Source organism: Tamandua tetradactyla, chromosome 12 (assembly GCF_023851605.1).
Source record: "Tamandua tetradactyla isolate mTamTet1 chromosome 12, mTamTet1.pri, whole genome shotgun sequence".
NCBI lineage: Eukaryota > Metazoa > Chordata > Mammalia > Pilosa > Myrmecophagidae > Tamandua > Tamandua tetradactyla.
This window is the reverse complement of record NC_135338.1, coordinates 10,846,725-10,860,388: the sequence shown is the minus strand read 5'-3', so window position 1 is coordinate 10,860,388 and position 13,664 is coordinate 10,846,725. Positions and strand designations below refer to the sequence as shown.

Below are 13,664 nucleotides of genomic sequence, written 5' to 3'. Positions count from 1 at the left end.
AGTATAACCAAGAAGAGTACTGTAGAAATTATAAAGTATGACTTCCAAGACTAGGTCATAAAAAACAATGCAGCTTTTGCTTTGCTTTCTCCTGGATGGGGAAAGCCAACAGCCATATTGTAGGGATACTCAAGCAACGCCTACATGTCAAAGAACTAAGGCTGCCTTCTGATCAGGGCTTTTTTTACTCTCAGGTATTAAACAATGTTTTGTCACCAGTCAAAATTAAAATTACAATAGACAACTCAACAACAAAAAGATAAATAACTCAATAAAAAATGATTAAAGGACTTGAGTAGACATTTCTCTAAGGAAGATATACAAATGACCAAGAAGCACAAGAAAAAAAGATGTTCAACATCATTAGCCATTAGAGAAATACAAATCAAAATGACAATGAGATACATTTCACACCCACTAGAATGGCTACTATTAAAAAAACAGAAAATAACAAATGCTGGAGAGGATGTGAAGAAATAGGAACCCGTCTACGTTGTTGGTGGGAATGTAAAATGTAAAATGGTGCCCCTGTAGAAAACAGGCAGTTCCTCTGAAAGTTAAGCATAGAATTAACATATGCCCTGGCAATCCCACTTCTAGGTATATGTACCAAAGAATTAAAAGCAGGGAGTCGAACAGGTATTTACACATTGATGTTCATAGTGATACTATTTACAATTGTCAAAAGGTGGCAGCAACTCAATTATCCATCAACAGAAGAATAAATAAACAAAATGTGGTAGATACATACAGTGGAATATAATTCAGCCATAAAAGGGAATTGAGTTCTCATATATGGTACGACATGGATCAACCTCAAAGATATCATCCTGAGTGAAGTAAGTCAAACTAAAAAGACAAATATTATATGACCTCATTGGTATAAAATAATTAGAACATGCAAATTCATAGAGTCCAAAATGAGAATACAGGCTGTAAGTGGCAGTGGTGGTAGTGGGGAATGGGAGTTAATGCTCAGTTGGTACAGTTTCTGTTTGGGGTAATGGAAACATTCTAGTAATGGATGGGGGTGACAGTAGCACAACACTGTGAATGTATTGAACACCACTGAATTGTATACTTGAAAGTGACTAAAATTATTAATTTTAGGTTGTACATATGTTGCCAGAATAGAACCGTACAACACAAACAGTGTTTTTGTTGGTAAAACACTATGGTAAACTATGGACTACAGTTAATATAATTATAATAATCTTTCATCAATTGTAACAAAAGTACCACCCTAACGCAAAATGTTAATAAAAGGGAAAACTGGGGGCACGGGGTGGGGGGGGCACGTTATATGGCACTTTATGCATAACTTTTCTGTAAATCTACAACTGCTCTAATTAAAAAAAAAATTACAATGGACCTTTACTTACTTGTCTTGACACTGGTCTTTTCTGGTACAAGCTCCTGAGATGATGCATCTAATTCAGCAAAAATTCTACCTTCCAAGATTGGAATATTGATGTCTTTCAAACCAAAGTGTCTATTTCGTTCATATTCCTTATGTCTGTTTTCTTTCTGAGACATTGATTTCCTATGAGCAATTCTGGTCCTAATCATGTCAGTACTTAAATCCTTTCTGTAACGACTGGCAAAATTTGATGAAGTCATCCTGTGAGGGAAAAGAGATATAGACACCAATTAATACGGATTTTCATTTTATTATTTAACAAATAAGGTTTCAGTTCAAAATTTTCACCTCCTATCCCACCTCAGAGACTTCTGAAATAAAAGTATTGAAATACAAAATGGAAAAAAGACATGATATTGAAGAGGGAGAAGAAACCACAATCTATTTTGGGTATTCTAAATAGGAACTTGATTCACATATAAGTGAAGCCTAGGAAACTACAGTTCAGAATATATACAGAGAAGAAAGCACGCAGGTCAGGGGGTGGTTGCAATCTCTACTGGACTCACCTGGCACATTGTGGGCCTGAGCATGGAGAGGGGAAGGAGCTGCAACCCTGCTGCATGAAGGTTTTAAACTTTGGATAACTCCAGAGGGTAGCCTTGGTTGGAGAAGCTGAAGAACTGAGATGCAGAGAACCAGAGACCATCCAGCCAGTGCAAAGAGCCTAATGTGCCCCCTTCCAAACAGAAGCTGGGAGTCCTCAGGAGTGTACAGACAGGGAGACTGAGATGAGGAAGTACACCAAGCTACTTCTTGAATATGCTAGCCCTGTCCCATGACCCGCTATTCCCCACATAAACCATGCACCTGAACCCCCAACCCCCACCCACCCACAGCACTCCAAGCATCCCCACCCTGAACCCCTCCCTGCACATCTCAGTCCCAGCCCCAGCTCCAGCCCAACACACCTATTCTCTGCAAGCAGCCAGTCCAGCTGGGTACCTCCTGAAACCTGCACTCAGCCCCTCAACCCCTCCTCCCCCTCCCTAACCCCTGCAGGCAGTGACCTGCATATAGGGCTGCAGGCATTCAGCTTTCTGCCTGGCCCACACCTGCCACCAGCTCATATAGCTGCACAACCCCACTCCCACCTGCCCTGAGCTCTGTGCATACATATGAAAGCACCTGGATCCCCCATATCTGTGCACATGCATGTGTACCCCTGCCACATCCCCCTCTCCAAGTTCTAGGCAAGTGCTTACCTACGCATCCGGGCCACAACTGCCTCCAGCCATGCAAGTGCAACACTGCCCCACTGCCCTGACTCTGCTTAGGTAGGTGTACACCAGAGGACCCCCCCCACCCCAAGACCATGCACACCAGGGCCCGGCTTCCCAGACCCACATACATGCATAGCGAAATCCTTCCCACCAGGTGCCCACACATCCATCCACTGACCTCTTGATCCATGCACCTCAACCCCCTTGCCCCGCACACCTACACAGCCTTGCTACATCCCCTGGTACAAGCACCCTCCTCCTGTACCTGGCAGGTGCTCACATGCATCTGTGCTACACAGCCCCCACCCTGCACACATGTGCACCCCTGCCCCCCCCATTCCCACACTTGTGCAGTGTGCCAGGGCCACTCCCACTCCTGATCCTCGTCCTGCAACACCCATAACCTGTGCCCTGCCCCTATGAACTCACATACCTGCAGCCCAGCCCCCCTGGACCACTCCCCTGTGCAAGGACACACTCAACCCCTGCCGTCCCTCTGCCCCATACCCCACACCCTGATACCCATGACCCCCATGTGCCACATGCCCACCCACATTCTGCCTGGCACCAGCCCCTATGCAACCTCACAGCACCCTCCCTCCATCTCCCCCTGCACCCTATCTCTGTGTCTCCAAAGCTGCACCCCACTCCTGTGCTCCAAGACCTGCATGAACTACACTCCACCCCCATGACCCCAGCACACCTCTCTAACCCCACACGCCATGTTCACAGGCACCAGCATAATGTCCCAACCCGTCCCTATACCTGCGCTGCAACTCATCACTGCATGGTTGTACCTCACCCCATGCCCCACATCCTGCTCCAAAGCGGACCTGCAAGTACAAAGCTTTAGACTACTGAAGGAAATCAACTTCCAAAATAACCCTATCAAGATATTTAAATGCCTTGAAGGCAACAGGAGATCACTAAGCATATAAAGATTCAGACAGATATAGCCCAGCCTAATGACCAAATTAAAACACCAGAGGAGACACAGACTTTAGAACAGCTAATCAGAGATGTTCATATAACTCTAATAAATAAAATCAATGAGATGGCTAATGACATAAAGGAGATCAAGAAGACACTAGAAGAGCATAAAGAGGGATTTGAAAGAATAATAGGAAAATAGCAGATACCAGAGATTAAAGATGCTATAGACCAAATAAAAAATATATGAGACATATAACAGCAGATTTGAAGAGGCAGAGAAAGAATAAGTGAACTAAAGGACAGGACAACATGAACACACAAAAAAGCAAAGGGCACAAATGGAAAAATTTGATCTTAGGGAAATGATGGACAAAACAAAGTGCATAAATATAAGAACCACCAGTGTCTCAGAAGGAGAAGAGAAGAGTAAAGGGCTAGGAAGATCAGTTGAGGATATAATGGGGGAAAACGTCTCAACCCTTATAAAAGACATAAATATGTAACTCAAAAGAAGCCCAACAAACTCCAAATAGAATAAATTCAAATAGGCCTACCCTCAAAAACACATTAATCGTTCTGTCAAATGTTGAAGAGAAGCAGAAAATCCTGAAAGCAGCAAGAGGAAAACAATCTAACTACATACAAGGGAAACTACATAAGACTGAGTTTGGATTACTCAACTGGCATTATGGCAGTAAGAAGGCAGTGGTATGATAAATTTAAGACCCTGAAAGAGAAAGACTTCCAACTAAGAATTCTGTAACCAGCAAAACTGAGGGAGAGATTAAAATTTTCACAGATAAACAAACACTGAGAGACTCTGTCCACAAGAGAGTGGCACTACAAGAAATACTAAAGGGAATTCTGCTGGCTGAAAAAAAGATACAGGAGAGGGAGGTCTGGAGAGGAGGGCACAGAATTGAAGAGTAGCAGGAAGGGTAACTTAAAGGACAAAAAGAGAAAGAAGAAAAAGAATACAAAGATCTGAAAAATAAAATTCTAAGGAGAAGATGCTAGATTCAAGAAATGCCTTTACAATTACATTTCTGAATGTTAATGGGCTAAATTTACCAATTAGAAGATACACATTGGCAAAATACATTAAGAAATATAATTCAGCCATATGCTGCTTATAAGAGACTCATCTTACACACAAGGATACAAATAGATTGAAAGTGAAAGGTTGGAAAAAGATGTTCCACGCAAGCTGTAACCAAAAGAAAGCAGGAGTAGCTGTACTAATCAGATAAAATAGACTTAAATGCAAAGACATCATAAGAGACAAAGAACACTATGTATTAATATATATTAATAACACTATATATTAATATAATATATATGATTAATAATAATCATAAATCTTTATGCTCCCAATCAAGGAGCTCCAAAGTACATGAGACAAACACTGGCAAAACTGAAGGGAGTGTTAGACATTTCAACAATAACAGTAAGAGACTTTGATATACCACTCTCCTCTATAGACAGAACAACCAAACAGGATCAACAAGGAAACAGAGAACTTTAACAATTTGATAGATGAATTAGACCTAACAGACATATATAGGTCATTATACCCCAAAAACCAGGATATACATTCTTCTCTAGTGTTCACGGAACATTCTCCAGGATAGGTCATATGCTGGGGCACAAAACAGGTCTTTATAAATTTAAAAACACTGAAATTATTCCAATTACTTTCTCTGATCAAAATGGAATGAAGTTGGATCTCAATAACCACCAAAGAATGAGAAGTTTCAGAAATATATGGAGATTAAATAACATACGTGTAAGCAACCAGTTGGTCAATGAAGAAATTGCTAGAGAAATTAGTAGCTATTTGGAGACTAACGAAAATGAGAATACAATGTCTCAGAACTTAAGGGATGCAGCAAAGGCTGTGCTGAGAAGGAAATTTATTGCCCTAAATGCCTATATTAGAAAAGAAGAAAGAGCAAAAATCAAGAACTTAACAGCTCACCCGGAGGAACCTGAGAAAGAACAGCAAATTTAACCCCAAAGCAAATAGAAGAAAGAGAAATAACAAAGATTAAAGTGGAGTTAAATGAATGGGAGAACAAACGAACAATAGAAAGAATCAATACAACCAAAAGTTGATTCTTTGAGAAAATCAATAACATTGATAGACCCCCTAGCAGGCTGGCAAAGATAAAAAGAGAGAGGATGCAAATAAACAAAATCAGAAATGGGGGGAGGGAGGTCATTACCACAGACCCTGAAGAAATAAAACAAATCATAAGAGAATACTATGAACAACTATATGCCAAGGAACTACACAACTCAGATGAAATGGACAAATTCCTGGAAACACACAAACAAGCTCCATCGACTCAAGAAGAAATAGCAAATCTTAACCAACCAACTGAATCTCAAGTAAAGATTCAATCAGTCATCAAAAATCTTGCTACAAAGAAAAGCCCAGGACCAGAAAGCTTCACAGGGGAATTTTAGCAAACAGTCCAAAAAGAACTAACACCAAGCCTGCCTTTGATTCAAGGCAGTATGAACCAAAATGCCAACAACCTACTTTTGAAGACTTCAGAAAGCTAGTTACTAACATCTGGTGAGAAAGAGGCTCTGAATACCTAAAAGCATTCTAAAAAAGAAGACATGACAAGATGGTTGAGCCTTGAGGACATAATGCTGAGTAACTTAGCCAGACACAAAAGGATAGATACTGTTGTGCTGCTCAAATTCTTCCAAAAACTGAGGGAAAAGGAAACACTACCTAATTCATTTTATGAAGTTAACCACTTTAATACCAAAACTTGGTAAAGATGTTTTAAGAAAGGAAATGACAGGCCAATCTCCCTAATGAATATAGATGCAAAAATTCTCAACAAAATACTAGCAAACTGTATCCAACAACACATTAAAAGAATTACACACCACGACCAAGTGGGCTTTATACCAGGAATGCAAGGATGGTTCAAGACAAGGAAATCAGTTAATGTAATACAGAACATTAACAAATCAAAAGGAAAAAAAAAAATCACATGATCATCTGAATTGATGCTAAAAAAGCATTTGACAAAATTCAGAATCCTTTTCTGATAAAAACACTTCAAAAGATAGGCACAAAGGTAACTTTCTCAATACGATAAAAACATATATGAAAAATCCATAGCCAGCATTGAACTCAATGGAGAAGGACTGAAATCTTTCCCTGAGATCAGGAATGAGACAAGGATGCCCTCTGTCACAACTATTATTCAACATTGTACTAGAAGCCCTAGCTAGAGCAATCAGGCAGGAAAAAGAAATAAAAGGCATCCAAATTGGAAAGGAAGAAATAAAACTTTCATCATTTGCAGAGGACATGATCCTATACTTGGAAAATCCTGAGAAATGTACAACAAACTTACTTGAGCTCATAAACTCAGCAAGGTGGCGAGATATAAAATTAATGTGCAAAAATCAGTAATGTTTCTACACACAAACAGTGACCTACCTAGCAGTCAAATAAGGAAAAAATTCCACTCAAAATAGCAACTAAAGGAATCAAGTATCTAGGAAGGAACTTAACTAGGGACGTAAAGGCCTTGTACATGGAAAACTATATAACATTGCTAAAAGAAATTAAAGATCTAAATAGGCGGGAAGACATTCCCTGGTCATGGATAAGAAGGTTAAATGTAGTTAAGGTGTCAGTTCTACCCAAATTGATCTACAGATTCAAGGCAGTATGAATCAAAACACCAACAACCTACTTTTGAAGACTTGGGAAAGCTAGTTACTAACATCTGGTGGGAAAGAGGCCCTGAATATCTAAAAGCATTCTAAAACAGAAGACATGACAAGATGGTTGAGCCTTGAGGACATAATGCTGAGTAAAATTGGCCAGACACAAAAGGATAGATACTGTATGAATCCACTTTTATAACCATGGTAAAGATAAAATCAGAGGCTTATATACAGAATATAAGGTACCTAGAGATAAAAGGAGGCTAGAGATGGGTGAACGGTTAGTTAATGAGACTGAACTTATATGTAAGGGAACAGATAGAAGTGAAGGTGGTTCACAAGTGGATCTATAAGTAATATTACCATATTGAAGGTGAACACAATTGAAGGGGATGTATAGACCCATGTGTGCTACTGATCAACACAACAAATATAAATATGTTCTTTTTTTTAAATTTTTTAAGCCTTTTAAAAAATATAGCAACAAACATCTTAACTTATCATTTTGTTCTACATAAATATTCAGTAATTCACAATATCATCACATAGTTGCATATTCATCATCATGATAATTTCTTAGAACATTTGCATCAATTCAGAAAGGATATAAAAAGACAACAGAAAAAAATTCATACATATCATACCCCTCACCCCTCCCTTTCTTTGATCACTAGCATTTAATCTAAATTTATTTTAACATTTATTCCCCCATTATTTATTTTATTCCATATGCTTTACTCGTCTTTTGACGATGTAGAAAAAAGGAGCATCAGACACTGGTTTTCACAATCACACATCACATTGTGAAAGCTGTATCATTATACACTCATCTTCAAGAGACATGGCTACTGGAACACAGCTCTACATTTGCAGGTAGTTCCCTCCAGCCTCTCCATTACATCTAGACTAACAAGGTGATATATATTTAGTGTGTAAGAATAACCTCCAGGATAACCTCTCAATTCTGTTTGGAATCTCTAAGCCATTGAAACTTTATTTTGTCTGTTTTCCCTCTTCCCCCTTTTGATTGAGGAGGTTTTCTCAATCCCTTGATGCTAAGTCTCAGCTCATTCTAGGATTTCTGTCCCACATTGCCAGGAAGATCCACACCACTGGGAGCCATGTCCCACGTAGACAGGGGGAGGGCAGTGGATTTATTTGTGTTGGCTGGAGAGAGAGCCCACATCTGAGCAACAAAAGAGGTTCTCTTGGGGGTGACTCTTAGGCCTAATTTTAAGTAGGCTTGACCTATCCTTTGTGGGGTTAAGTTTCATATGAACAAACCCCAAGATCGGGGGCTCAGCCTATTGTCCGCACTGCTTGTGAGAATATCAAGAAATCAAGTTGGGGAAGTTGAATTTTCTCCCTTACTCACCATTCCCAGAAGTGGACTTTGCAAACACTTTTTTATTCACTGTTTAAATCACTCTGGGATTTATTGGGGCATCATTCTGGACAAACCAACAAAATCTCACGCCCTACTCAAGGTTTCATGTACTTACGGTGTTCAACTAAGCTGTCTACGTAAGTTAAATTAGGAACTACACTAGTAAAAATATAAATTTTGTACCAAATAAACATTTTTTTGCTTTAGTCTCACACATAAGTTAAAATTTTAAAATACTAATTACTATTTTCAACACCCTGCAGTAATGACCTTCGTTATTCCTCATGCAAAAACATTTTTAAAATTTGTACATTTAGTCACTATCATTATACACTCCAGGGATTCCTAGATTATACCATCTCAGTCTTTATCATCTATTTTTCTTTCTGATTTCATTTGTGCCTCCAGCCCTCCTCCATCATTCTCACATTCCGCTTCATTCAGTGTTTTAACAGAATCGTATTACAGTTAGGTAGTATTGTGCTATCCATTTCTGAGTTTCTACAATCAGACCTGTTGCACAATCTGTATCCCTTCAGTTCCAATTACCCAATATCTTATTCTATTTCTATCTCCTGATGGTCTCTGTTACCCATCACTTGGAAGTTCTCCAAGTTTATTCACTAATGTCAGTTCATATCAGTGAGACATACAGTATTTGTCCTTTTGTTTCTGGCTAATCTCACTCAGCATAATGTCCTTAAGGTCCATCCATGTTGTTACATACTTCATAACTTTATTCTGTCTTACAGTTGCATAATATTCCATCGTATGTATATACCATGGTTTGTTTAGCCACTTATCCATTGATGAACATTTTGGCTGTTTCCATCTCTTCGCAATTGTAAATAATGCTGCTATAAACATTGGTGTGCAAGTGTCCGTTTGTGTCCTTGCCCTCATGTCCTCTGAGTAGATACCTAACAATGGTATTGCTGGGTCATATGGCAATTCTATATTTAGCTTCCTGAGGAATCGCCAAACTGCCTTCCACAGCGGTTGTATCGTTCAACATTCCTATCAACAGTGGATAAGTGTGCCTCTTTCTTCACATTCTCTCTCCAGCACTTGTCGTTTTCTGTTTTATTGATAATGGCCATTCTGGTGGGTATGAGATGATATCTCATTGTGGTTTGGATTTGTATTTCCCTAATAGCCAGGGAAGTTGAGCATCTTTTCATGTGCCTTTTGGCCATTTCTATTTCCTTTTCTGAGACGTGTCTGTTCAAGTCTTTTGTCCATTTTGTACTTGGGTTGTCTGTCTTTTTGTTATAAATAAGTTCTTACATGAACTACTGCAAAGGTATGAATCTTGTACAAAGAGTGTGTAAATTCGGGGCTTAGGGGGAAAACTGCTATTGCATGCTATGAGCTATGTTTAAAAGGTAAACATCAACAGTACTTCAGCAACACCAGGGGTAAATAATGGAAGAAGGGATAAGAATTAAAGAGGGGGTTGGATTTTCTATTTGGTGAAGGTGTGTTTATTGGTTATCTTTCTCTTGGGAACAATGAAATTATCTAAAATTGAGAACTGATGGACTGCTGACTTTGGACATTATAATGATGCCCAATGAATGGAGATGGCTGAAGAATGTATGGAAAGAAAAGTAGACTGGCAAACAATGGTGTATACATATGATCAAATATCGTGCTGCTACCAAAAGGAAGAAAGTTGTGAGGCCCGCAACATTGTGAATGAACATGTGGACCATTTGGTGAGGCAAAGTAAGCCAGGAAGAAAAGAGCAAATGCTGTATGGTCTCATTTAAAAAATACTCACAAGAAAACAGGGGCCTAGACTGTAACCTCTTATAGTAGACAAATTTAGTTCAGAGTGGTAATTATTAATTCTGGATTTTGAGAGGCTGTCTTATATATCTATAACCTGGTATTTAAAGCTAAGAATGAAGCCGATCAGGTTGGGATTTTAAGGTAATTGAAAATACAGGGGCAAGGAAGATATTGACTATATTTTAGAACTGCATCTACTCTTTTGAAGCCAAAGGAAGAAACATTTATTTCGTCCAGAACCTAAATTTTCTGTAGCACAATAATCTAACTCAACTTGTCTGGACAGATCATTTAAATAATCCAAACACAGGGAGCCCAGAATAAGAATGAGAGCCTTTAATCCTGTATAGCTTGATGTAATCCCTGGATACATTGTAGAATAAATTAAGCAAATAATAAAAAAATATTGGCAAAGACTCTTGAGGGATGGGAAAAAAAAAATGGAACTATTAAACTATCAACAGCAAATCCCCTGACACTATGTCAAACTTTAGGGAACACCCAAATCAATAGTCCAAGGCTTTGATCATGAGGCTTACTCTTGTGAAGCTTATGTAGGTAATGGAGAAGATTAGCCTACCTATAGGCATGCCTAAGAGTTACTTCTGAAGAACCTCTTTTGTTGCTCAGATGTGGCCTCACTCTCTCTAACCCCAACTCTGCAAGTGAATCATTGCCCTCCCCTCTACATGGGATATGACATCCAGGGGTGAGAGTCTTCCTGGTGGCATGGGAGATGACTCCCAGGGATGAGTCCAGCCCTGGCACTATGGGCACTATGGTCAATTCCATCCTGACCAAAAAGGGGGAAAAGAAGCGTAACTAATACAGTGGTAAAGAGAGTTCAAATAGAGTCAAAAGGCTACTCTGGAGGTTGCTCTTAAGCAAGCTTAAGTTAGACATTGCTACCTATCATAATTTGCCAACCCCCAACCAGGACCATTCCAGCCAATCTAAAAGAACACCTAGATATAAGACTCCACAAAGGTTCCATGCACTAGAGTAAGTTTCCAGAAACCTACAACCTCCTGATGGGTCCCTGGACCAGATAGGTCAATATCCCATATTATCAACAGCCCCTTCCAACATGAAAAAAATAGAATGAGCATAGCAGAATACCCCTAAAGAGTGGGAGAAAGATCAAAGGTGATGGTGGAGTTATACAGAAAAGGCAGGGTTTAACGAACGAGTATGATTGGTGAACTATTATACTGATATCTCTTTTAGTCTCCAGTATCTTACAGCAGCTGGAAGTAAAAACCTAAAATTATGAATTATGGTATTGTAACCCATAGCAAACTTTGAAATCTGTTCTACAACTAATTGTGATGTGCTTTGAAATTTATTGTTTTATATATGTTACTTTTAACAGAATAGAAAAAAAGTGGATTGTGACGAATACACAGCTATGTGATGGTATTGTGAACTACTGATTGTACACTTTGGATGCTTATATGGTATGTGAATATATAACATAAATCAATAGAAAAAGTAAAAAAAAAAAAAAGGCTATGGGCTAACTATAGCAAACTGCAAAAAGATGTGTGTAAGTAAAGGTGAAAACAGAAGAATGAAGTGAATGAGCATACACAGAATAGTTTTCTTAACTGTCCTCTGGCAATAAATGCCGGCAGTCTGGTACGTGCTTTCAGGCCAAAAGACAACAATCAAAAAACACATGAGAAGTCTATGAAATGATGAATAGGCAGCTGGATATTACAAGACTGAAACAAAGAAGGGATTTCAGGAAAAACTACCATGGTAAGGCAGAATGATAATCCTATCAATCTTCTCTTGCAAATAGTTTTCTATGAATAATATTTTCAGCTCTGCAAGAAATCACATAGCTTACTTGGCACATTCCTTTTTCTTGGAAGAGAATATATTCAAACAAAAAAGTTTGACCTGGATGCTAATTACATTCTCCTTTAAGAACCCAGGGAAAGTGACAATGGACTGTGGTTTTCGTCACGAACTCCCGGCTACTATTTGATGTTTAACCTTTCACAATAATTTGCTAAATACTAAGGAAAAAATAAAACTTATGTTTTAGTTATTTAAAAACACAGAAAAGCACTATCCAAAACAAAACGAAAAAAGAGATAACTAACATGAAAGCCATACTTGATCATCACCCTAACCCTAAAATACAGTTTCTATGACGGCGAATGTACAAATGAGGTAAATTAACTGCCCATATTAGCACAACTAATAGGTGGTGGAATTAGGACCCCAAGCCAGTCAGCCTGGCTCTTGACACACATCTGAATTCTCTTCTATTGGCTGACGAATTTTTATGGGCTTGAAAGTCTTGAGTGGTCAGTTTCAAACCGGGCGTTTTCAGTCGTCACAAGATCTGGGAGGAGCCATGGAATTTCATGTCCGGCCCAGGGATGCTACACATCCGGAATCGTGAAGAATTATCCCACCCCAAAAGCCGACTGTGCCCCGGTGGAGAAATACTGACCGCTACATAGATCATGCCAACAAATATTTCCTCCTCTGAGGGTCGCGTCAGCAGCTTCGGGCAAGACAGGGGATGGGGTCCTAGGGGAGCCTTCCCCTGAGGGACGTCCAACTCACAGCCCCGGTCTTTGGGCCCTTCTAGACCTTCTAGATTCTCACCGGAAGCGGTTCAGCGCCCTCCCTGCGGCTCCCCCAGAACCCACCTACCTGAGGTGCTTCTAGCGTGAAACCTCAACGAAACTAAAAGTAAAGGAACCCTCTCGGTCTGGAAGACCACCGCTGCCTTCGAAACAGGAACGCTTACACCCCGAGACTCCGCCAAATTCAAACTTCCCATACAAAGCTTCTGATTGGAGAGACTTTAATCAACACTTCCGGGGCACGTGCCCGCCCCTTCCCACGACGAGGCTTGCGATTGGTTCGCTCGCTGCAACATTTGAATTGATTGAAAGGCGAAGGGACGATTCAAAGGATGAGCCTGAGCGGAAGAAACCGGTTCGCTACGCTGTGTGAGACCAAGTAGGAGCGGCGGTATCTCGAGCCGGGGGTTGGGGCGGGGCTGGGTCCGCCCGAGGCTGGAACGGGCATGGGACGGGTCAGGCGTGACGTTCGGGCCAGAAGAGCGACACTCGAGCCTGGGGAATGGCGGCGGGGTTGCCGGGGCCAAGTTGGCGGGCTTTCGAAATCAGCTCCTCCACTCCCGGGGCCTCTTGGGCATCCGAGGAAGGACTGAGGCACC

The 13,664-nt window shown here is 40.1% G+C and overlaps 1 protein-coding gene across 4 annotated transcripts in view; it reads right to left on the bottom strand.

The window, feature by feature from the left end:
* The window catches only part of DLGAP5 (DLG associated protein 5), a 72,113-nt gene extending 58,811 nt beyond the window's left edge, over positions 1-13,302 (bottom strand). For 2 of the 4 annotated variants that reach the window (XM_077122570.1, XM_077122573.1), the window contains exons 1-2: positions 13,133-13,301; positions 1,383-1,621 (exon numbers count right to left, since the gene is read on the bottom strand). In XM_077122570.1, coding sequence (XP_076978685.1) covers positions 1,383-1,620 — 238 coding nt within the window. In that variant the 5' untranslated portion in view covers position 1,621; positions 13,133-13,301. Of the gene's footprint in view, positions 1-1,382; positions 1,622-12,926; positions 13,094-13,132 lie in introns of those variants that run through there. The other 2 variants (XM_077122572.1, XM_077122571.1) reach the window with 2 other exon arrangements.
* Between the last annotated feature and the right edge of the window lie 362 nt (positions 13,303-13,664).